Genomic DNA, 24,101 nt, shown 5'->3' with positions numbered 1-24,101 from the left:
CCTCATACTGCGTTTTATTTTTGTTCTATTTTTGATTAACCCTTGAATTATCCACACATCACGTCTCTGTATGGTAAAACAGCAAGTGAGGCTACAGAACTGGAGTTTGATATTGAAATGTTAAGTAGTTACAAAGTAGAGCAACTCAAGCAATTCTGCAAGAGCTTTGAATGTCCCATGAAGAGCACCTCTAGGAAAAAGGAGCTACAACAGGCCTTAGGGGCCTTTTGGGAGGCCAGACAAGCGGAGGAGAAAGAGGATGCAGATGTGGATGTGGATGTGGATTTGGATGAGGGTGCACGTACAGATCTCAGGATTGCCTGATGGGTGAACAGCTTCTAGGGCTGGCAGCAATCATTCTTCCAGGAATTGGGATCCAGAGGAAATGGAGGCAAGGCGAAGGGCCAGGGATCATGAATTGGAGGTAATAAGGCGAAAGGCAGAGCAGAGCAAGAATGATCACTCCTTAGAGGAAAAGAATTTGCTTTTGGCACATGAATTGAGAGAACTGGACCTCAACGCCAAACAGGTGGAGTACGGTACAAATGGTGGCAGCGCACAGCCAGTGCAAGGGGGTATGGTTTACATTCCCAAGGACCTAGTATAAAATATCCAGCAGGAGGAGGATATTTATGCATGGTTTGCATCTTAGGAGGCAGAACTGCATACGAATGAGGTCCCGGAGAAGAATTGGGGGGGGGGGTTGGGCCTGTGGGGACACCTTGATGCCAATGGGAGGAACACCCTGACACCCTTGGAGGAGGCAGGTGCCCTGACCTATCTCAATATGAAGGAGGCTTTATGCCTCAGGTATGGGATCACACCTGAGCAGTGCAGGGAAACGTTTAGGCCCTTCAAGAAACTGGAGTCCAAGGCACCACCAGCACCCACTGGTGCACAGTCACCGGGGTTAGTTAGTGTAGAGCTGGGGGAGGAGTTGGTTCCTAGTGAGGGTGGGGAGCCAGCTGTGATGACCCTTGTCTCATTAGGAGACAGAGAGATTGTCTAAGAAACCTGCCTGCAGGATAACACAAAAAATGACCTGCAGTGGGTGACCATCAATGTGAGGATGATGGAGGCTTCGAGGGACACAGGAGCCAGTGTGACATCTGTCAGGCATCAATGGGTGTCTGAAGAGCAAGTCATCCCCAATGTACTTCACCCTGTAGTTGCTGCAGACAACTCTGAGCGCCTGTGTAAGGTGGCGTAGGTTCCCTTTGAGTGGGGGTGGTGGTCTCAAGTTCCTTGAAGGTCGTAAGTCGGTCCATGCTGGTTGACTGTCTGCTTGACAATGACCTGGAAAGCTCACTTGTAAAGAGGTGGAGCACCAGGCTCATTTAAAGGTGTTGGGACTGCCTGTGTGACCACTCAGTCAATGGCAGCCAGTAGGGGTGATCAAGAGGACCTGGAGACTGAAAGAGTGGCCCAGGTGCCTGCCAGAAAAAGTAAGGGCTGGGGGCGTAGGAAACCAGCCCCCGAAGTTCACACGGTCCAGGAGGAGGAAGAACCTGAGGGGGATGTCCTGGAGCCTACAGGGGTGCAGGTGGCCGAACTCGGCGACCTGCCGGAGCTGACCCATTGGCAGCAGAAAGGAGGTCCCTCCAGGGAGGAGTTCTGCAAGGTGCAGATGGAATGCCCTAGTCTTGTTGGTTTGCGGCAGCAGGCTGCAGACCAGGCAGCAGGTGATCCCTCGGGATGACATTTGATTTATTGGGAGAATGGACTCCTTTACAGTGAGTCTAAGGTTGCTGAGCCCGAGGCAGCCCGTGTGCTGGTGGTGCTTGCATGTTACAGGACCTTCCTACTTTGCCTGGATCATGACTTGCCTCTGGCAGGACATTTGGGGTGCGACAAGACCTATCAGAGGCTTGTCACTCAGTCACTCACTTTTACTGGCCCCAAATGCAGAGGCACGTTGGTACACATTGTAGGTCTTGTCAGACTTGCCAGGCAAGTAGGAAAGACAAGAGGTAAGTGCGAGGCTCCCCGCCAACCCTTTCCTGTGATGAGCACCCCTTTCGAGTGGGTGGGCATAGACATTGTGAACCCAAGACAGCCTTACGCAAAAAGTTTTTCTTGGTCTTGGTGGACCATGCCACCCGGTATCAGGAAGCTGTCTCTCTCAGGACAATCACGGCCACTGTGGTGAGCGGTGCATTGATGGGGATGTTTTCCAGTGTGGGGTTCCCCAGAGAGGTGGTGTGGTCTCTAACCGTGGTCCAAAGTTGATTTCCAGGTATATGAAGTCACTGTGGGAAGAGTGTGGTGTAATGAGATTCAACTGAACCCTGAAAGGCATGATAAAGGGTCTTGCAGATCCCATGAGACGTAAGTGGGACGACTTCCTACCATGCCTGCTGTTTGCGTATAGGGAGGTACCACAGAAATCCTTAGGGGTCAGTCCCTTTTAATTGCTGTATGGGCATCCTGTGAGAGGTCCTCTGAGTCTGGTGAAGGAGGGCTGGGAGAAAACTCCTGATAAGACCTGCCCCCCCAATATGTGTTCAGCTACATTCTGGCCTTCAGAAACCAGACTCTGCACCTCAGGAAAATTACTCAGGCGAACCTGAAAACCAGCCAGGAGGAGATGAAACAATGGTACGACCAGAATGCCACTCTGGTTGAGTTTCAGCCTGGCCAAAAAGTGTGGGTGATGCCACCAGTGGAGCCTTGTGCGCTCCAAGACAAATGGACTTGTCCATTTGAGGTAGTGGAGGGCAAGAGTGATGTGACCTACTTGGTCAATTTACAAACAACCAGGAACCCTTTGAGGGCCCTACATATGAACCGCCTCAAACCTCACTTTGAGAGGTCTGAAGTGACAATGCTCCTGGCTATTGATGATGGAATGGAAGAGGAGTGTGAGCCTCTTCCTGACCTCCTGTCAGCCAAGGAACATGATAGGTCAGTGGGTGGAGTGAACCCTCGCCAACCCTGACCCCATAGCAGCAGAGGGACTGTAGCCAGGTGCTGGGACAGTTGGCCTCCCTGTTCTTCCTGACTCCAGGAATCACCAATTGGTATGTGCATGATGTGGACACTGGGGACAGTTTACCTGTAAAAAATAAAATGTACAGAGTAACTGACAACGTCAGGGCCAGCATTAAGTAAGGAAAACGTTTCCAAAATGCAGGCGTTAGGGGTGATAGAGCCCTACAGCAACCCCTGGGCTAGCCTAGTGGTCAGGGTTCCAAGCGCTGCTGCACCCGGCACCAGTCCTTAACTCAGATTCTGCATGGACTACCGTAGGCTCAATGCCATCACCAGGACTGCCATGCACCCCATCCACAGAGCTGATGAGCTCATTGATTAGTTGGGAGCTGCCTGGTACCTTAGTACGTTTGATCGAATGTCTGGGTACTGGCAGATTGCCTTGACTGATGGGGCAAGAGAGAGGTCTGCATTTTCAACGCCAGACGGGCACAACCAGTTCCGTATCATGCCATTTGGGTGAAAGAACACCCCCGCCACATTCCAGAGACTGGTCAACCAGGTACTGTCTGGACAGGAGGAATTCAGTGCGGCCTACCTGGATGTCATTGATGTGTTCTGCTCCAGCAGCGAGAAACACTTGCAACACCTCTGTGAAGTGTTGAAAGCCCTCCAGAAGGCAGGCCTCACTATCAAGGACAAGTGCCAGCTAGGGCAGGGATCTGTGGTGTACTTAGGGCACCAGGTAGGAAGCAGCCAGGTGGTGCCCCTACAGCCTAAGATCAACACCATTCTGGCTTGGGAGCCCTCCAAGACCCAGACAGAGGTGAGAGTATTTTTAGGACTCACCGGGTACTACAGACAGCTTGTTAAGGGATATGGCACCATTGTTGCCCCTTTGCCAGAGCAGACTTCAAGGAAGCAGCCAGGGAAAGTGATCTGGACAGATGCCTGTCAGACTGCTTTTGATGCCCTGAAATCTGCCATGTGCACTTTTCCCAAGAACTTGTCGTGGAGATAGATGCGTCAGAGCATGGTGTGGGAGCAGTACTCTCACAACTGAAAGACGAGGGCTTGGACCAAGCCGTAGCTTTTATTTGTATTAGGCTACTTCCCACGGAACAGAGGTGGAGTGCAATTGAAAGAGAAGCTTTTGCTGTGGTCTGGGCGCTGAAGAAGCTAAGACCCTACATGTTTGGGACTCACTTCCAGGTTCTTACAGACCTCAGGCCCCTGATATAATTGATGTAGATGAGGGGTGAGAATCCAAAACGGTTGAGGTGGTCCATCACCCTACACGGAATGGACTTTAGGGTGGAACTCCGCCCTGGTACAGAACACCCCATGGCTGATGGTCTGTCCAGATTCTTCTGCCTTAGTGATGAGAACTCCCAAGACGGTGGGTAGTTCTTCCCATCTTTCAGCTAGAGGGGACACGTGTTAGACTTGGCATCTTTTGCGTAGTTTCCCCTGACTTTTTCCCCTCTACCGCCTGTATTTTTGATACTGTGCTGGATTTTGTTTTTGCTAGCTTATATGCTTTGGGCACTTTGTCACTTCTGATCAGCGTCAAAGTGCAAGTGCTCCCTGTATAATTTGTTGTTACAATTTCTTCTCCCTGATTGGCATATCTGATTTACTGGTAAGTCCCTAGTACAGTGCACTGAAGAGTGCCAGTGCCTGTAAATCAAATTCTACTAGTGGGCCTGCAGCACTGATTGTGCCATCCACATGAGTAGCTCTGAAAAGGTAACTCAGACCTGCCAGTGCAGTGTCTGTGCACAGTTGTTAACTGCCATGTCGACTTGCCAAGTGCATCCAATTGCCAGGCCCTAACCTTCCCTTTTCTTACATGCAAAGCACCCCTATGGTAGGCCCACGGTACCCCCCTGGGCAGAGTGCAGTGTATGTGAAAGGTAGGACATGTACTGGTTTGTGTGGCATGTCCTGATAGTGAAATACTAGCCATTTCGTTTTTCACTATTGAAAGGCTATTTTGCCCCATAGGATTGAATGGGATTTGATTTGTAACATCTTACAAGTATAACTTCCCATTGGGACAAGATAGAGAAATAAAGTTTAGGCTCTCTGAACTCAGAATTTAATAACGCATCTTTTAGTAAAGATGGTTTCTAAATTGTGTATTTGAAAATGCCACTTTTAGAAAGTAGGCATTTTCTTGTTTAACCATTCTGTGTGCCTCAGCCTGTTTGTGTATTGACCACCCGGTTTTGGAGTGACAGGGGCTTGGGATGTGCATTCGCTGCAGACAGCAACTTCAGGGGTTGAGGTGTGCCTGGCCCTTCGTGGATGACTCCGAGCTGAGCTGAATGGGGGTTGGCTGCATTTAGAGTAATGGGAGGAGATTTCCTTGCGCATGAATAGGGCCCGTCTCCCTTGTAAAATGCTGTCTCCACCCCCTGTGGTCATACTGCAACAGCGAGGACAGAACTAATTTGGACTGGGCTCAGAGACCTTTGCACATAGAGAACAAAGACATTTTGGGGTATAAGTATTAGAACTAAAACCCCTGAACTTTAGACTACTTCTGGAATCAAGAGGAACCCTTGCCAAGGAGAGGAGCCGGAGAAACTGGAGGAAGAGTACTGCCCCTTTGCTGTGTGTTATCTGGGGATGGCCTGCAGTAGCTGTATCTGCCACAGAAAGGACAAGGACTTTGCTGTGTGCTGTGTCCCCCTGCTTGAGGAAGATCTCCAAGGGTTTGAGTAGAGCTTACCTCCTGTTTTAAAGCTTCAGGGAGCCAAAGACTTCACACCCAGCTCCCCTCAACTTCCTTGCTGGGAGTTCTGACCTGCCAAGAGGTGCCTGTGATTGTGTTGGGCCTCTGGAGGTTGTTCCTGCTGGTGGAAGCTGGAAAAGCAACGCAACTACAAGAAAATTGATGCATCGCTGTTCATGGGGCTGTTTGTCCGACATGGCACCGCTGTGCGAGAAGAATCTCCATGCATCGCCGTGCTGCTGCCGAAAGCGACGCAGCAACTGTCGCCGCTACAAGAACAGACGCATTGAGCAATCGCGGCTAAAGAAACCAACGCAGTGGCGCTCGATGCAGATACATCGATCGCTGACACATCCTGGATTTCCAAGCATTGTACCTGTGCAGAATGTTTTTCTGACGCATCACCCGTGGACCAAAACTGTGTCAGAATCGAGGCATCGCTTACTCCTATAGACAGGATTCAACGCATCACTTCTCCTGCGTGCAGCAGAACTGTTGAATTGCCTCCCCAGGGTCTCAGGAACTGACTCATCTCTTTGTTTTCCAACGCTTCCCATCTCTGCGGCTGTTTGGCCTTGTGAATTTTGTCGCAACTACAGGTACTTTGAAAGAAATTACGCATCTGTAGTTTTCTATGGGCCAAGTTGTTTGAAACCTTTTTCTTATGGGATAAGTCTGTCTGCTCGTGCCAAGCTACCCAGGGGGTGAGCAGGGGTTATCTAAAGTGTGTATTCCCCCTTACCATGACTAGAGGCAAGAGTCCCTATGTGGACAAAGGAACCTACCTCTGCCAACTGGAGACACCCATTTCTAACCCATTATATTTGAATTTCACATCCTCTCACTCAGTCCTTACACTCAGCAGATATCAGTTCCATCTTAATCTCTGATCATGCTGTGGTTTCTGTATATTTAGACATTTTACCTAAGTTCATCTCTCCCAAAAGAAGGAGGTTTACTAACTTTTGATGTTGGATACCACTTTTACCTCCTCTTTCACTTCTTTCCTGCATGAATATATTTCCATTGTAATCATACGGATGTCACCTCTTTTCACATCATATGGGATGCTTTCAAGGCCTCAGCCCAAGATTTCATCATTAATTTTATAACTAAGAAAATAAAACTCTCTCAGATCCAGTCAAAACACATTTTTGAGTAAATTAAACACCTTTAACACTCTTATTACACCAACACACAACATTCATTACAACAACTCATTAATGCTAAGCTTCAATTTCACAATGTACCTACTGAAAACACGTCATCCTACCTTCTCAAATCCATCGCCAAGTACTCTGGGGTTCAAAAGCTACTTGCAAATTATCTTAAAATCAAGCACAACAAATTACTCATCAAATCAATTATAGGTGATACTGACAAGACATAGTATAAAGTTTCTGACATTTTAGCCCAATTTAAGAACTTTTAAAACAATCTAAAATCAGATCACGTTTCCCCGGACCCTGAATTCTTACTTGTCCTGTGCTTTAAAAACACTCTTCCTAAATGGATTTTTCATCTTTAGAAACAGACATTATTATTATTATTGTTGAATTTGTTAGGCGCACAGCTACCCTATTCAGGGTTTCCCGGCGCAAATGAGTGCAAAATTAGACGAAGTAACTAAGCCAATTGCTGGATGAAGAGCCAGGTCTTAATGTCAGGACGGAATTTCAAATAGGATGGTTCCTGTTTCACATGGTTAGGAAGAGAATTCCAGAGTTTAGGTCCAAGGTACGAGAAGGAGCGTCCGCCCATTCTTGTCAATTTAAATCTGGGGAGTGCCAAATTACCCAGAGTAGAAAAACGCAAGGCACGATGCGGCGTGTAAGGGCAGATGAGTTTACGTAAATACACTGGAGCTGCTCCTTGCTTTATTTTGAAAATATGACAGAGAGCCTTAAATTTGATACGGCTGCCAATGCAGAGCCAATGAAGATTGTGTAGAAAAGAAGTGACAGCGGTTTTCCTTGCAATATGGCAGAGAAAGCGCGCTGCAGAATTTTGGACCATTTGCAGCCTTTTCAAGAGTTCCTTATTACAACCTAAATAAAGTATGTTCCCGTAGTACAAACGTGAAATAACAAGGGATTGGACTACGGTTCTTTGTGTGGAAGGAGGGAGCATCCAAATTATCTTACGCAACCATCTCAGTATGGAAAAACAGATGCCAACGGTGCTCACTGCTTGTTGCCGCATGGAAAGTTGGCTATCAATAATGAACCCTAAATTACGGGCTTGGGCTACCGGCTGAGGAAATAAACCCATTTCTTGAGGCCAATGAGAATGGTTCCAGAGATGTTTATCTTTGCCCAGGATGATGACCTCCGTTTTGTCCCCGTTTAATTTTAGGCAGTTGGTTTTCATCCATTCTGAGACTTGAAGCAAACCACTCCTTAAGAAAGATATTGTGTTGTCTTTAGAAGAGGAAAGCGAAAAAATAATTTGAGTGTCATCTGCATAGGAGTATAGGGTGAGCCCTGCGTCCTCGACGATGGTAGCAAGGGGACGCACATAGATATTAAAAAGTAATGGACTCAAGGTAGAACCCTGTGGAACTCCATATGCAGATGCAATGGAAGTGGATGAGGAGCTAGAAGAAAAAACCTGAAATGAACAGTCACTAAGAAAGGAGGTCAGCCAAAGCAGGGCTGGACCATCCACACATGCTGACTGAAGAGATTTCAACAGAATAGAATGAGACACAGTATCAAACGCTGCGCTCAAATCTAATAAGATGAGCGCCATGGTCTCACCCTGATCTAAACAAAGACGTAGTTTTCAGTTACTCCTAGAAGAGTAGTTTCAGTAGAGTGGTGTGTTCTGAAACCCGATTGAGAAGGGTGTAGGTATCCAGACTTTTCAATATGAGCAGTTAGATGAAAATTGACATGTTTTTCCAAAATTTGGGGAAATACTGGTAGAAGTGAAATGGGGCGATAATTGGCCAAGACCGAGGGATCAGCATTGGGTTTTTTCAATAGAGTAACCACCATCGCGTGTTTCCAATCAGATGGAACATGGGACTCACGTATCGAAGAGTTAAGGAGCCCTCTACAGAATCCCAATGCAACAGGGGAAAGTTGTTTTAGAATATTAGCTGGTAGGGGATCCAAAGGGGAACCTGAATTTACCCTGGATAGACAATATTCAAAAGATTCATCATCAAGGAGAGGCCACTGTGAGATTTTCATTATGTCAGGAAGGGGATCCATGTGCATAGTGTCTAATCCAGACGAATTTGAACCCTGAGAAGAAGTGAAAATAAAATTACAATATATTGTCTTCACTTTATCAGAGAAAAAATTGGCGATGTTGTTACATTTAGTAGCATCCAGGGCAGGAGGTAAGGGGAGGGTGTTTGCCCCGGCCAGTTTTTTAACCATTGAGAACAAGACTTGAGGTTTGTTCAATGAATTAGTAATGGTCTTAGAAACATAAGTCGCTCTTGCTGCCTTACAAGCGGCATGATATGTATGGAGAGCTGTCTTATAATCGACTTTACAGCTAGGAGCATATAATTTTCGCCATTTTCTTTCTAAAGCTTTGCATTTTGATTTCAGAATCTTCAGGTCTTCGTTAAACCAAGGAACTGGAGTACGATGGGAAGAGCAGGTTTTCAATGAGGGAGACAGGCAAAGGTTAATAGAGGAAAATAACCAGTCCGACACTGCCTTGTTTAAGGAAGTATGTGGAAGTGTCGGATCTGGAGGATTCCCTTCAAGAAGACCATTTAATGAATCTAGATTTAACTTGTGCCAGGGTCTCTTGCTCCCAGAGTCAGAAATTGGCAGAGGCAGGGGAGAATCAAGAACCATAAGTTGGAAGTAGACCGCAAAATGATCAGACCAACTTATGGGTAGAGCAGGACAGTTACAGACAAAAGTAAGGTTGGAAAAAATAGGGTCTAGTAAATGCCCTGCGTGATGTGTGGATCCCTTGTTATGGAGACAAGCCGTGGGCTTCCAAATCACCTAAAAAAATAGAATTGTCCAAAATCGTTGGGTCTTCCAAATGAAGATTAAAAATCGCCCAAAATCATAAAGTTGGCTGCTTGTAAAATAAAAGGGGCAATAAGGTCGGGCAAAGAGGATGACCAATGTCTTGCATAACCAGGGGGGCAATAAATGAGTAGTCCAGAGCTGGTAAGTTGCGAAGAAATAGTAAGTTTAAATAAGGCGGACTCACAACCTGGGAAGAATTGTGGCTCAAATTTACAAGAATAAACAGATTTTAAAATAATCCCTATCCCGCCGCCTCTTCCCGTACTCCTATCACTCCTAACAATAACATAATCGGGGGGGAAGAGCCTCAGCAATATCCGGCCCGGAGCCAGCATGGAGCCAAGTTTCAGTGACAAATAAGGCGTCAGGTTTTTTAGATTGCAAAAAATCGTAAATATGAGCCTTGTTTTTCGGGAGAGAGCGACAGTTTAGACTCCAAAAGTGAAAAAAGTGGTCTACTCCTGGAAGTAACTTATCCTTTAGAATGGATATAGCAGGGGCTTTTATAATAGGCTTCTGGCGTTTTTTCAGGCCACGACCCAGAGCCAATTGGCAATTAGCACACACAAATCTTTGTGATATTTGTTCGGCTACGTTACAAAAAGGTGAGGCCAAGCCTCGCAAGGACCACAGATCAGTGGCAGAATATTTTACAATATTAGTGATCGAGACGGCAGGCAAACAAGCCTTACCCGGCACTGGGCACAGCAGGGCGCGGACGGGCGCAGACGGGCTTGCCTCTGGCGCGCCTCCGGCGCGCGCGCTGCGTGCTTGCATCCGGCAGTAAAAATAGAAGCCGGGGCGAGCTGATAGGCTCAAAGGGGTGAGTCACGTGACCCTGTAGGAGTCAGCAGCAAAATGAGTCAAAACAGCGCCATATTAAGCAGTGCAAAATAGCGGTGATAGAAGATAAAATATATCAGCCAAGATGGGAACAAAGAGTTCCGGTGTCTTTCCTTTTAGTGTGCGGGTAAGCAGAATTAAAAACAATACATAAGTACAAATTTAAAATAGAACTATGCAACTGATTCTCAAGATCTCGAAATAACGGACAAGAGTGTCCGAAAACAAAGTGGCGTGTGCTTTAAAATACAACAGTACTAACTAATACTAAAACAATCTCACAATGTCGAACAGGATCGTCTTTCCAACAAGCGGCATGTAGGTTACTAATAGCACAATAATTACCCATACGGAACTTTATCTTGCAATGCTCTCCCTCAGAAAAGATAAAGCTCCAGGACTAGATGGTTTCACAGCTAAATTCTATACACACTTTTCCAAATTACTACTTCCCAAATTGTGCATCCTTATTCATTCCTTTACTAATTCTTCCAATTCAACCAGCTTTTTTCTATATGCAGTCATTTGTCTTATTCCAAAGGAGGGGAAGGATCCCACATTATAGCAAGAATTATAGACCTATTTCTCGTCAACTTAGATCATAAAAAGAATTCTGAAGCATCAGGGTCTAGGATAGAACCTTTTCTTCTTGACCTTTTCCTTTTAACTTGGTCCTAAAGCCATTCGTGTCTCAGCACTGGCAAAATATAGCCATACATGGATTCGCTCACATCACTCAACATGTTAAATTAGCCGCATATGCGGCTGATATTTTATTCTTTATATCAAAATCTCACACTACACTCCCGGCTTTTTCGCAGGAAGTTACTTTCTATGCCTTAGTATCTGGATATATATCGAACCATGACAAATGCGAAATTTTACCTGCGAATAAATTCTCTTTTAAGCATGATTTCTCGTCCTCTAACTTTAAATGGCAATCTAAACAAATTAAGTATGTAAGCCTCCAATTCACCTAGTCCCTTACCACTTCAATCTCTATCAATATTGGTAATTACATTCATAAAATGACATCACTAACCAGCAGATGGCATCCTCTACACTTATTTTCATTGTGTTAACTTGAAACTATTAAGATTATGTTGGTTCCCATTATTCTTTTTTGCTACCTAACATTCCATTGAATATTCCTCTTAAGTTGTACACAAACCTTCACTCAATATTATCCATTTTTTCTGTGGAATAATAAAAAGCCTTGCATGTCTTTACTCAAACTAAAATGTACCAAGGTTGAAGGTGGAGTTAACTTTCCAGATTTTTCCAAATATCATAAATCATTCATATGAAGGCAATCTGTGCATTGGATCACGCCTTCATTACCGTATACTCCATTAAGGGTAGATCTGGAACGTGCGTTTACATTTCACGAATACTTAACATTCATGCAAAGCCTTTAAATGTTTTCCACTCCAATATTCAAGACCACCTGTAAATTACTAGCGTAAGTCAGTGTATACCCTCCCCCCACAGACTTTTCTTGGAGCCACAATTTGGCATAATCATTATATACAACTGAAAAACAGACCTATTTATTTGCAAACTAGGAAGATCAGCGGGCTAATTTGGGTTAATCTATTGTTTAGTCAAGACTCCCTTATATCTTTCTCACAAGCTAAGGTACTCGGACTTTCAATCCTCATTCCAAAACAGATTTATAATTGTAGAGAACATAATTTTTCAGGCACACACCCACTTCAAATACATTTCTTCACCCACTCCAACAACTCGCAATGTTCTCACTGACCTTTTACACCAAACCCAAAGGCTTTTAGTATCTAGTCACACTTACAATGCATTTCTATTGATAGACCTAAATCTAATACTGAATTAGTAGGGGAAAGGGATCTTTCCATCACTTTACCCCTATCAATTTGGAAACAGATTTGGATCAAAATTAGAAAATCCTCTTGAGCAGCAAACACAACGCAAACACTCTTTTTCATATACAATAGACTTTTGTTGGCCCCCGGTATTCTTGCACAAAATTAACTTGGCTATCCCGGATATTTGTTGGACTTTTTTCAGCACAACAAGCTGATTTGAAACACCTACTATTCACATGTTCTTCAGTTTCTACTTTTTGGATACAGGTTTAGGATCAGACTAACTCTGTATTTCATTCCAACATTCCCTACTCTGTTTCTAATGCATTTTTATAAATGTATTTCTAATGCATGGGTAAATGTTATTAGCAGTTACCTTTCAGCAAATAATTCGAAATTAGAAGGACTCTGTGCAATTATCATCTAAAGCATGGCAATACACAGTCTGTCAAGAACATGGACTAGATACTGCTTGTATGCACCTATTATCACTTGTTTTAAAATGAAAAGACCTGTGGACACAAGTTACACATTTCCTCGATAACTCCGCAAACTCACCATTTGGCCCCTCACTCAGACCTCAAGAAGTTTGCTAACTTCATTAACATCCCACTCTTGACTAAAGTATTTTCCTATTATGTACCTTATGTTGTATATATCATTACTTATCATATGCTTATAATCAGACAATAGTTCATATAAATCATGTATATGCTCCCCCTCTTCCACATCACTCAATTGCTTTTTGTTAGTCTACTGTATTATTTCTATTTCTTTTGAATTATTCTTGGTTGTATCGCATTTATCATAATAAAAATGTTCTTAAAAACTTAAAAACAATGAACTACTACATATTTCAACAGAAGGGAATCAAGAAAATACTTTTTATCGCTTTGAAAGCAAGAAAGTGTGGTGTGATGCAAGCTCCTGGTCACGTGATTTCTGCATCCTCCTTAAGAACAGGCTGTCCATCCCTTACAGTGATATCTATTGCTTCATTTTTATTTGTATACAACACTCTATTCTCCGAGTCACTTGTGTTCTTATTTGTGCACCGATTAGGACTGTATTGCTATACACTAGGAGCTTTTTGTATTCTAAAAATTAGCTGATACTCTGATCTTTTGATTTATGGTACAACATTTTACCCTCTAATTGAATATGGCTGAACCAAAAAAAAGACAAAGAAACCAGTTTTAATAGAAAAGTAGCAGTTGCAACACTGTACAGTTGTTTTTCTACATCCTTACATTCCACACATTTTCATATCGAGGTACAGAGTTGGGGAAGTTTATCCAGAATCACCCATTTTTTGATCAAGTGCAGAAGTAGCAAATGCACAATTTAGCCATTAACCCACCTACGCTAAGATTCAAGTTAAAGAAACTTGCTCAGCCAAAACAGCTACTATTCAAATACAAGCATTCTGGTAGACTGGCTCTGGTGCAAACAGCACAGATGGTTCAAAGAGGACCATTGCAACCAGGGAAATAGCTTCAGGGGGAGGGGTGTTTGGGGCATTACATATATTCAGTAGTAAATAGTTGGGTGCAGGTGCTTTAAGTTGGTTATGGTGAGGTGTTTGTCGTATTTCGCTTGGGATTTTTACATACACATGGAGACAAAAAATACACATTCGTCTCAGTTTTAAAGGTCTTAAAATTTTTTTTTTTTAAAACATTGAGTTGATTTATTTCAAGAGTTTTATATAGCGCTGGCTCAACCCGGAGGTATCGGAGCGCTTTACATGAGGATATGCGAGTTACAAGTTACAAATTACATACGTTATAAGAGCTTAGTAAGACATAAGGAAAAAGAAGCAATGTTACGGTAATTAGTCAGAGGGAGGGGAAGGAAAAGGAAACTGCAGGGAGACGGGGAGAAACAGTGTCCAAAGTCCAGCTGGGTAGGTGATGGCCGTTGATGGTGAACCAGGGCTGATCTCCTCTATAGCTGTCTAGGCAGCTCCACCAGGCTTCGGCCATATTGCTCAGTCTCCGAGCACAGTTTCTTTTCAAAAGTCCAGCAGCGTTGCCACTAGGTCTTCTCAGGTAACCGCCATTTGAGTATATTGCTCCTCTTCGTCGTGTGCTGGGCCCTACTTGGCTAACGCGAAGTCAATTTGTGCCCTTGTTGGATACTTTTTGGTGTCATAAGGGTTGCTGCGCGAATCTGTCCTGCTTAGTGCACAGCTCTCGTTCCAACCTGTGTAAAATGGACGCAGGTGGAGCCTTGCTGGTGGCTTGTTGTGTACTCGGTGGCAAAGCTTCTGGGAACCAGATAAGCAGTCACTATTATGCTGTCTGGCAATTGCAAAAACTTGATCCACTCAGGAATGGTGGAATTGTGTGGGCTTTCCTTGATAGCGGTAGAGCAATAGTAGGGTGGGTGTGCAAGGGGATGTTAGGTCAGCGTGAGGGGGGACAAACTAGTGCAACACAAACTAGACGAAGAGCCGCCATCTTATGGTCAGGCAACACGCTGCTGGTTGAGTGAGGGAAACTGGTGTGTTCGTCTAGATTGGGTTAATGAAATCGTACAGCGGGGGGACTGTACCTGCTGGTAGATCCTAGTGGGTCACCGCAGACGGTTTGCAGCTGATTTGGTGTAAGAGTGCCTACCACTCACTTCAGCCGCCATCTTAGGGTCAGGCGACTATTAGTAAACGATTGCTGTAAGGCTAAGAACACTGAATATGGCAACAAAAGTATCTTGCATTGTCAGAAGATAAGGCCGGTAAAAACTTTATAAAACGGGCGCTCAAGGAGGGCAATTCAGTTGTTTACTAGGTTCCTTCTGAGCAGGTTTAATTGAGGTCTCTCTCCATCTGCCATTTTGAAGCTTTGTGTTTCTTCGTCCGTCGGGAATGCGGCGAGGATTTAACTTGAATCAGAACCTTCCATCAAGCTATGATAATCCCATTGTGGCAGCGTTCCATGCGTCGGCGTTGTTGGAGGAGTCGGGCCTCAGAGCTCTGGCAGCAGCTTGAGTGGCCCCACCAGGGGGGGACCCAGGCGTCACCACTTGGGTCACTTGCGTCACCAACAGTTGTAAGTAACCCTCACAATCTGCACTCCTCTCCCCTCCTACTGCTCCTTAAGGCCCCCTCCTTCCCTGCTTCTCATATAATGTATTATAACCAGCGTGATTGTTACTGACTAAGCTACGCCCCTGATTGCACCCCCAATGATAGGTATACTTTCTTCCAAATCAGGGGATGGAAGGCTCATATTCCTAGGGGACATTAAGCAACATGGCCCCCTTGCTATGCCACTAACAAGAATGTGGACAGACAGCAAGGTCTAGCTGTGCATCACAGTCCATGGATGCCTGTGTTGTAAGAAGCATCATGCTGATAGAGATAAAAAGGGAGCAAGTAGAGTTAGGCAAAGAAAATAAGTCCATAGGGGGACTTGCCAGAAATCAGGAAATTAACCAGTTTGAATGGACGTTGATTTTGGTAGGCTCCACTTCTCCTTAAATCAGTATTCCATTGTTGCTACCCCCTTTGAAGTTTCCACACATCCCAGCTGTCTTCCATTTTGCATTCGATCCCCCACTTTACAATAAGACCTTCAGGCAGCTCTATGGCCAACTACCTCCAAATTATATATGAAAAGTCTGTTGCCCTCTAGTTGCAAACTAAACTGGTTTTCAGTCTTTTAGCGTGGTATTGACATTAACTATTAGCAAACTTATCTACCACTATGGATCCTGTATGTTAGTGTATTCTAAGAACTTCAGAGAAATGCATCCAATAGGAAAAGAACTTCTGTTGAAGCTGGCACTCTGCCTCCATCTAGCCTATGCAATTGTTTATCGCAGGTGCTCTACATATACATATCAATGTAATAATCCCACTACGACCGGGTACTCTGGCACACTGTTCCCTAGAAAAACAGGGTAAAACAAGTTTTATAACCGTGTTCGCACTAGGGAATACTTACTAAAACTGCCCAGTTGTTTGTATGCCCACTTCGTAAAAACTGTTGCGTTCGATACTGCAAACAGAAAAAAGTGGAAAAATATGAATCAGTACATTACTGATAGGTTAGTAATTGTTTTAAAAATAAACAATTATTCAGATGCAAAATTACACATCTAATGAAAGTGAGAGCATTTATGTGTCATTATTTACAAACATAATAACCTTATTTACAGCATATTAATCAAAACGACAACGTGAACATGGTAAATAAAAATACATCAAATCCCACTCGGAGTAAAATAAATAGAGGTTCACGGTGAAGCAGTGTGACTAAGCACTTAAGAAGACATATGAGAAATCCTCTAAATAGAAAGCTGAATCAGAACTGAAATGTGAAAGACAGCAGTAATCTTTTTTTACAAATGAGGTAGACTGCAAAATATTTTGAAAGGACATTCAAACTGGCATGATGTATTTCTTTAGGGGGCATGCACATACTGGTACTATGCAGATATTGACAAGGTTTGAGGAACCAATTTTAGATCGGATTGACACATAAGAAACAGGTACTGAAGCATTATGCCATTTTAATACTTCACTCCTGATAAACCTCTCCTGGTAATGCAACATATCTCTGATATGCTCCTTGTAAAGAACCATGAATATTAGGAATTGCAGTGAAGTAAAATTTGAAGGAACGTTTCATTACACAAATAAGTACAAAGATCATAAAGCAATATCAGTGGGAAACAGATACCTGAAATTCATGGTATTCTGTTATCCATGCATAAACGGCAGTCACTAATTTTTTTATAGTATTATATTTTATCTACTTTTTAGATGACGCACCAAGTCGCCACATATAATGAAAAGACATCAGAACTCGACTTTTTTATAATGGATAAAGTACCCCCTGCCATTCATTATAAGGCTATTGCAAGCCATTGAGGAGCTCCATGACTATATAGAGGAAGGCGTCCGAAGGCAGATTTCATTTATAAGGTATTGGAACCCCGAGGAACACATCAAAAACAGGTTTTTGATGTGTTTCAATTTGCACTAGAGGCGTTATTTTTATTCTTTATGTTTGCAAACGTGCTCGCTCTTTCATATGAAAGAGCTACGCACCAAGTTTTTAAGTGGTTTGTGGAAAACGTGATGGTGTGACCATGTGGAATAAAGTACCCCCTGGCGTACATGGTAAGGATATTCCAAGTCACCTTGTAGTTCCATAACCCTAGACAGGATATCGGCCTTCTGCCGCGTTCCTCTGTATGGTTATGGAACCCCGGGTGATTCGAAATATCCTTATAATGTACGGCAAAGGATAATTTATCCCTTATATTATGCTGTACACATGTTTAACTGTCTACAAATCAATACTGCTAAACTACTGAGATTGCAGAGTAATACTTGAATAATTAGAATGACCATGTCTACTTGAATACAGGCTAACTGCCATCACACATGGCAGGACCGGATGACACAGGTGTTGACCTTTAATGTAACCACAGTGAATTCTAATACATGTAGTCTTAGAAAATGCATTTTGATATATTCAACGATGTAATTATGGGCAATATTAATGAGTGCTCTTGATATGTTTCGCAATCATTACTGATTAGAGGAAACAAAATGTACCTTTTTCAGGGTAGGCCTTCACGCAACTTCTTAAACAAATTGGACTCTAACCCACTGATGCATGGTGAAAATCACCCTCCCTCCACCCCACTCCCAACCCGATCACAAAAGCCAGTGTACACGAATATTTACTGAGAGTTGGGTTGTGCTCGCACATAACAATATTCAAACTTTTGCAGGTGTTCACATTTGAGACCCCATCCCATTCTGGCGCATGTAGACTTCTAACTTGCTGTTGCACATATTCTTCGAAGCCATTGTGGAAAATATCAAGGACTTAGCTCCTGACACACATTTCATCATCTTGATTGATCATCAGATGCACAGAGTTTGGCATTTTTCAAGTAGCATAATGTACTGGAACATGAGAATTTGAGATATTGAAAATGAAGACTCATTTAATTCAAGACCTCTGAAGTATAAAACAAGATCCACTATGCAATCAAGAACAGAGGAAGGGCCATTAAAGCCAAGGTATGCACCTGAGAGTCTGTAATGCTTATTTGCTCAATAAAGTGTCATTCCTAAAGGTCATTTTTTATCTGCAATGATTTCTGCCATGTGTTTAATAGATAAGCCCAAGAGACTCCAATATCCAATTCTACAAACACTATTTTATCAATGTATGATAAATGCTGTCTCCCAGAGCGGGCCTGAATTCTGCTTTTTCAAGAAGTTGTTGTCATTTTTTCAGTTAAAGTACAGCAGGAGCTTCTACTGTATAGGCATGCCCCTCTTTGTAGTCATTCCAGATTTCTCACACACAACTACTAAACAACTCTAAAGGGGAAACAGCTTTTACCATAAACATGGAGCCTTGTATGCCTTTATCATGCAGGCTTAACCACGCAGGCGACACTACCACACAATTCTTTACCACACAGGATTTTACAGCGAATATGCTTTTACCACACATGCCATTCCAACAAATTTTGTTCTAAAGGCATGAATGGTAAAGGTATATTTGCTGTTAAAGCTTTAAAGGTAAGTTTATGTAAGTATAATATATATATATATATATATATATATATACACACACACACATACATATATACATACATATATATATATATATATACATATTTATTTATTATCTACTGGCGGTCGCCAGTAGATAGTTATAGTTAGGACCGTGTTTCCATAGGAAATCCGCAACATTCTATTTGGAATAACTTTGGCGCCGGTCGACGAATCCTCGCGAAATTTTCAAAACTAATGGGGCGCTACGCTCCGCTCCTACCCTGAAAGTCTCGGGGAGATTCGTCAAGCGGGGGCTGAGAAAAAAGGGGGGTCCCAAAACGCGTTTTCCCCATGCATTTTCCCATAGGACCTTTAGTCCGAGCTACAGCCCGAACGGCTGAACAGAATTACTTGAAATTTGGCAGAGAGGTAGTCCTCAGGTCAAGGATGTGCCTTTTGTAGGTCTGGTGTAAATCTGTTCAGTAGGTCCTGAGAAAATAGCATTTAAATCAATATATATATCTGTAAGCGCGCTCCGTGCGCTTACCGTAAGCTTACCGTACGCGTACGGTGCCGTGCGCGAGCTCAATTCTGATTGGTGGTTACATGACTGTAAACATTCGAATCGGTCGAAATCAGGAAGCGTCGGCCGCCATTTTCTGTCTCTCGCACTGAGATACAAAGGTGGGGAATGTGAAAAGGGGGCAACGAAGAGAGTTGCAGACCCCCTAGTGTTTGTCAGGGGGTCCAAGAAGGACCCAAAAGTACGAAAAATACATTTAATAATTTTTAAAAAAAAATCGCGGAGTGCGCGTACGGTAAGCTTACCGTACGCGCACGGGAAAAAAAAAAAAAAAAAATAAAGAAGTAACAATCACATTTATTAAATAAATTAAAGGACCCACAAGGGAGAAAAAAACAAATGTTACTGTGTAAAAAAAGGGGAGGCGCGCACGGCATGGACTGCGCAACGTGGGCGCTCGGTGCGCGAAGCGCACCGAGTGCCCAGCGCGCGTGCACGGTGCGCAAAGCGCACCGTGCGCGCAGGGTGTGCGCACAGTGAAAAACCAGAAAAAAAAATAAAAAATAAATACATAACTTAGCATTTAAAAAACCGTACAAATTCACTGAAAAAGCCATAGGTTTCACACACGTTATAGTTAGGAATTATCATTTACAAAACCTTGCAAATTCACTTAAAAAAACCATAGGTTTCACACATGTTATAGTTAGCTGTACATTTCACTCGTAAAAAACCAATGAAATTCCACGTTATAGTTAGATCAGGTAACTATAACTTGCGCGACCACAATCCACAATGTGTAATTTCAGATGTCATCATTGATGTCATGAGTGATGTCACTGACCATGTCATGAGTGATGTAATATGTGACGTCATCAGCAGTTTATTGTGGGCGCGCAAGTTATAGTTACCTGATCTAACTATAACGTGGAATTTCATTGGTTTTTTACGAGTGAAATGTACAGCTAACTATAACATGTGTGCAAACTATGTTTTTTTAAGTGAATTTGCAAGGTTTTGTAAATGATAATTCCTAACTATAACGTGTGTGAAACCTATGGTTTTTTCAGTGAATATATATATATATATTACAGAAAGGATTTTTTTAAGCTTTAGGGTGGGTAAGAGTATATGGGTTTTTGCTTTGTAGGAATTTTTAGGGCTTACGTGGGCTTGGGGCTTTGGATGGTAAGTGAGTTTTTAGGGTTTAGAGTGAGTATGGGGTTTTGTGTGGCAAGGGAATTTTTAGGGTTTAGGGTGGGTATGTTTTTTTTTTGGGTGGCAAGGGTCATTTTAGTGCTGTAAGCTTTGGGAAAGGCTTAGGAAGAGAAAGCTAGGACTGGGGTAAGTGTACAAGGTTGGGAGGAATGTGGCGAGAAGTGTTACACACCAGCAACATAAAGGAAAAATGCATAACTATGCATGTAAAAATTGTTCAATGTCTGGATGAACAGTAAACCCCCCTTCTGCCTTCTAAATGTTTCTTGAGCCCTAATACTACTCCTTCTGGTGGTGTGTCAAGTAGCAGACAGTTTTAGTCATAATGATGAATCAACTGCATTAAAACTAAAAATTATTAAAAAAGAAAATGGCAAGCCATTTACACAAGCACAAACGTATATGCATAGAAAAATGAAGACATACACACAGAACATGCCCACAGAGACAAAGAAAAAAACATACACACACCTAAATATATAGAAATACTTGAATACAAACAAGGCACAAAAAGGCAGAGGCTTGAACATATACAGCCATATAAAACCACAGAAAGAGGGAGATATTTTTAAATAAATGTCCCAGTGTAAATGTTTATTGCAACCATTGAACACATATTAAATATATTAATTTGGTTTCGATGCGTTTGCTTGTAAGTGGATTATATGTAAATGACTTTCACCCTTTGGGGCTGGTATACGCTATATAAACCTACAATTAAATAAGGGAGTGCCAGAGAAATAAATATTCTTTGCTCTAACAGTATATCAACCCCTTCCCTCACACACAAAATTGGTGCCTACTGATGGAGAACTTCGATACAATGTCTTTTATTTTTGTATCAACCAGCAGTTTACCGCTCATGTTGTAAATGCCACCTCCCAAGTCTTCCATAGTCTTCATACACAGACAGCCGGACCGCACTTTCCTTTAAGAAATAAATACATTGTAACGCAATGAGCTGGGGCCGTGGGGGCTGAGATGAAGGAGGCACCAGTTATGTGTTAAAGGATGAGCTCTGCTGAGAAAAACAAGCCTGCAGAGCGTCCCCGGAAGTACCCCACCCCCTCCTCGGGTCCCAGGCCATAGGGAGGAAAGAAAGATTACAATATAAATGCATGTAGCCACTGAAACAAGGAGCACGAGGGTGGGGGAGGGCAGGTCAAACTGCAAGGGTTTTGCCGTGGCACATTTAGGTGTTAAAAGCCTTATGAAATAAAGTCCGAAATCACGAGCTGGAGAGGTAAAACGTATGAAACATACAATTTGTTTCTAAAGTAAACAAGCACTTTGAAAGTATCCACACGTCTTGAGGGAAACCCATGCCTTAAAAAACACACTTGCGCTGCAAGGAGAGGGCAGAAAGAAAAAGTAGTGCACCAAAACAAAACATGTGGCTGCTGGTGAAATGGTCATTATCACAGCGTCCATTGCCTGGGCTGTAACAAACCAGCCACAAGGTGGGACAAATGCACACTGTTCACCAATGACAGCAATGCAATTTGGAAAGGCTGACCAAGCAACCAATAAGAAAGCAGTAGGAGTGTTAAACTCCACTGAGGGATTACTTCATGCCTCGCAGAGCAGCGCATGCCCACTGACTCTAGGCTCGACCTAAAAAGGCTGTGGTTTAAAAGGCCGGAGATAATGAAGAGTTTTAGAATCACTCTTCATCCAAGCCCTTCAAAATGTAAGCAGAAAGAAGATCAACTTTGCCCAACAGCTACACTGTATGCCATCGATGAGCCTGAGCAGATCATACAAGATTGGCTAGGTCACCGAATTGATTAAGACAGAGATATTTCACAGGTGTATGTTCTAGGCCCACAGTTGACAGAAACATCTTGCTTACTTCAGAAAAGGTCTCACATCAGAATGGTTTAAAAGTGTCCTAATTTGCATAGTTTGTGTCCTCAATAAATTAACTAAATGAAATCTTAAACATATCAACTTACTCAGTATAATTGTCCTGCTTCCTCAAACCTCCAACATTCCAAGAAGAACCCAACACAATAATTACAGGGATATTAGGGCTACTAAGCTTTGAGCTAAATATTTTTCCTGCCATCTGATGGTCATCCCATGTATGTAGAGCTCAACCCTGGCAAACGTTGGGCATCCTGCTGCCTCCTTGTGATAGAATTGTCCTGCCTGGCCCACAGGAACTCCCTGTCACATAGACTGGACATACCCAGCACACAAAGGGGTCACTCCTGACATACAAAGATCACACATGGTATCCAATGGTATTCCCGGCATATCCTGTGAGCACACATGAGGCCGAAACTGGGTATGTGAAGCGGATTGTTTTCATAATGTTGTGGTTCATGGGAATATGAGGCAGTTACCATTATATTAGGCAGTATTGAATTAAAATGCTTGATGCAAACAATAAGCTGAGATGTAGGGTCATAACCAGCACATTTACTCAAAATGACAAATTGGTATGAAAGCAAAATTGCCATGCAGTAAGACTCATTCATAAAATCTATGTTTCGGTTTATAATACCATAAAAGATACAAACATATAGTTCCTTATCAATAGTGCTTGAAATAGAATTAGTACAAAGAAAATATCCTTACATCAGATTTTAAGGAGTCAATTTTCCAACAATACAGTCTTATAAACACGAAAGAGATCAACAGGGAACACAACTCACTATTTAAAATCACTATTAAAAATGGCTAAGATGAAGACTAAAGTGCAAGTGTTTAAATAACTATTGTCACAGTTGTTATTCTGTAAAGCCCAACAACTCTATATTATTCATTGGGGGCCCTTGCACCTTATACATTATACATTAAGCGTAAGAATAATAAAACACATTAAAAGTACTTAAAACCAGATTTTGTAGAAATTATCTTGGGAAAAGAAACACCCTCAAGTCATAATATTTTCCTACAGTTGGATCATAGCACTTGAGGGGGTAGTCAGTAACCTCCGCCTAATAGCCCAAAACTGGCCAAGAAATTTAGCGACTGCACACACAAATAGTGGTCTTGCATCTGATTTTAAGATACGTAGGGCTTCATAGTGACTGTGGGTCCCCAACTGTCTACATACAGGAGCCAACCAGTTCCTTCTTGGTCTTGCATACTCAGGACATGCAAAGAATACATGGCCAACGGTTTCGTTTGGATTTGAGAAAGAGGGACAGGCTGGCTGGCTGTTCTGCCAAGAATTGATAAAAGCATTAATAGGTAAACAGCTGTATCTAAACTGACTATACAGTTTCCTGTCCCCGGGCTACTTGATAATATCAAAGTAGCACTCAAGACATTTAACAGATTTAATGTCTAAAAAAGCATCAGCTAGTCTACCATGACGGATTTTCAAATAATTAATCTGCACTACCCGTGACCAGTATTGGAGTTTTATTTGGTCCTGTGTATGTCGGGGCTGGGGACCAACAAACTCATTTGGGAGACCAATTGCTGCCCGGATGGTATTCACATATTTAATCCA

The 24,101-nt window shown here is 42.9% G+C and overlaps 1 protein-coding gene across 1 annotated transcript in view; it reads right to left on the bottom strand.

Moving 5' to 3' along the window:
• Positions 1-24,101, bottom strand: part of PIGK (phosphatidylinositol glycan anchor biosynthesis class K) — a 528,114-nt gene that overhangs the window by 480,233 nt on the left and 23,780 nt on the right. The window contains exon 2 of the mRNA XM_085602040.1: positions 16,313-16,366. Within this exon, the coding sequence (XP_085458166.1) occupies positions 16,313-16,366 (54 nt within the window). The remainder of the gene's footprint in view (positions 1-16,312; positions 16,367-24,101) is intronic.

The sequence above is a fragment of the Triturus cristatus genome, chromosome 4_2 (assembly GCF_964204655.1).
Source record: "Triturus cristatus chromosome 4_2, aTriCri1.1, whole genome shotgun sequence".
Taxonomy (NCBI): Eukaryota; Metazoa; Chordata; class Amphibia; order Caudata; family Salamandridae; genus Triturus; species Triturus cristatus.
Note: the sequence above shows the minus strand (reverse complement) of the source record. Positions and strands in the feature narration are given on the sequence as shown.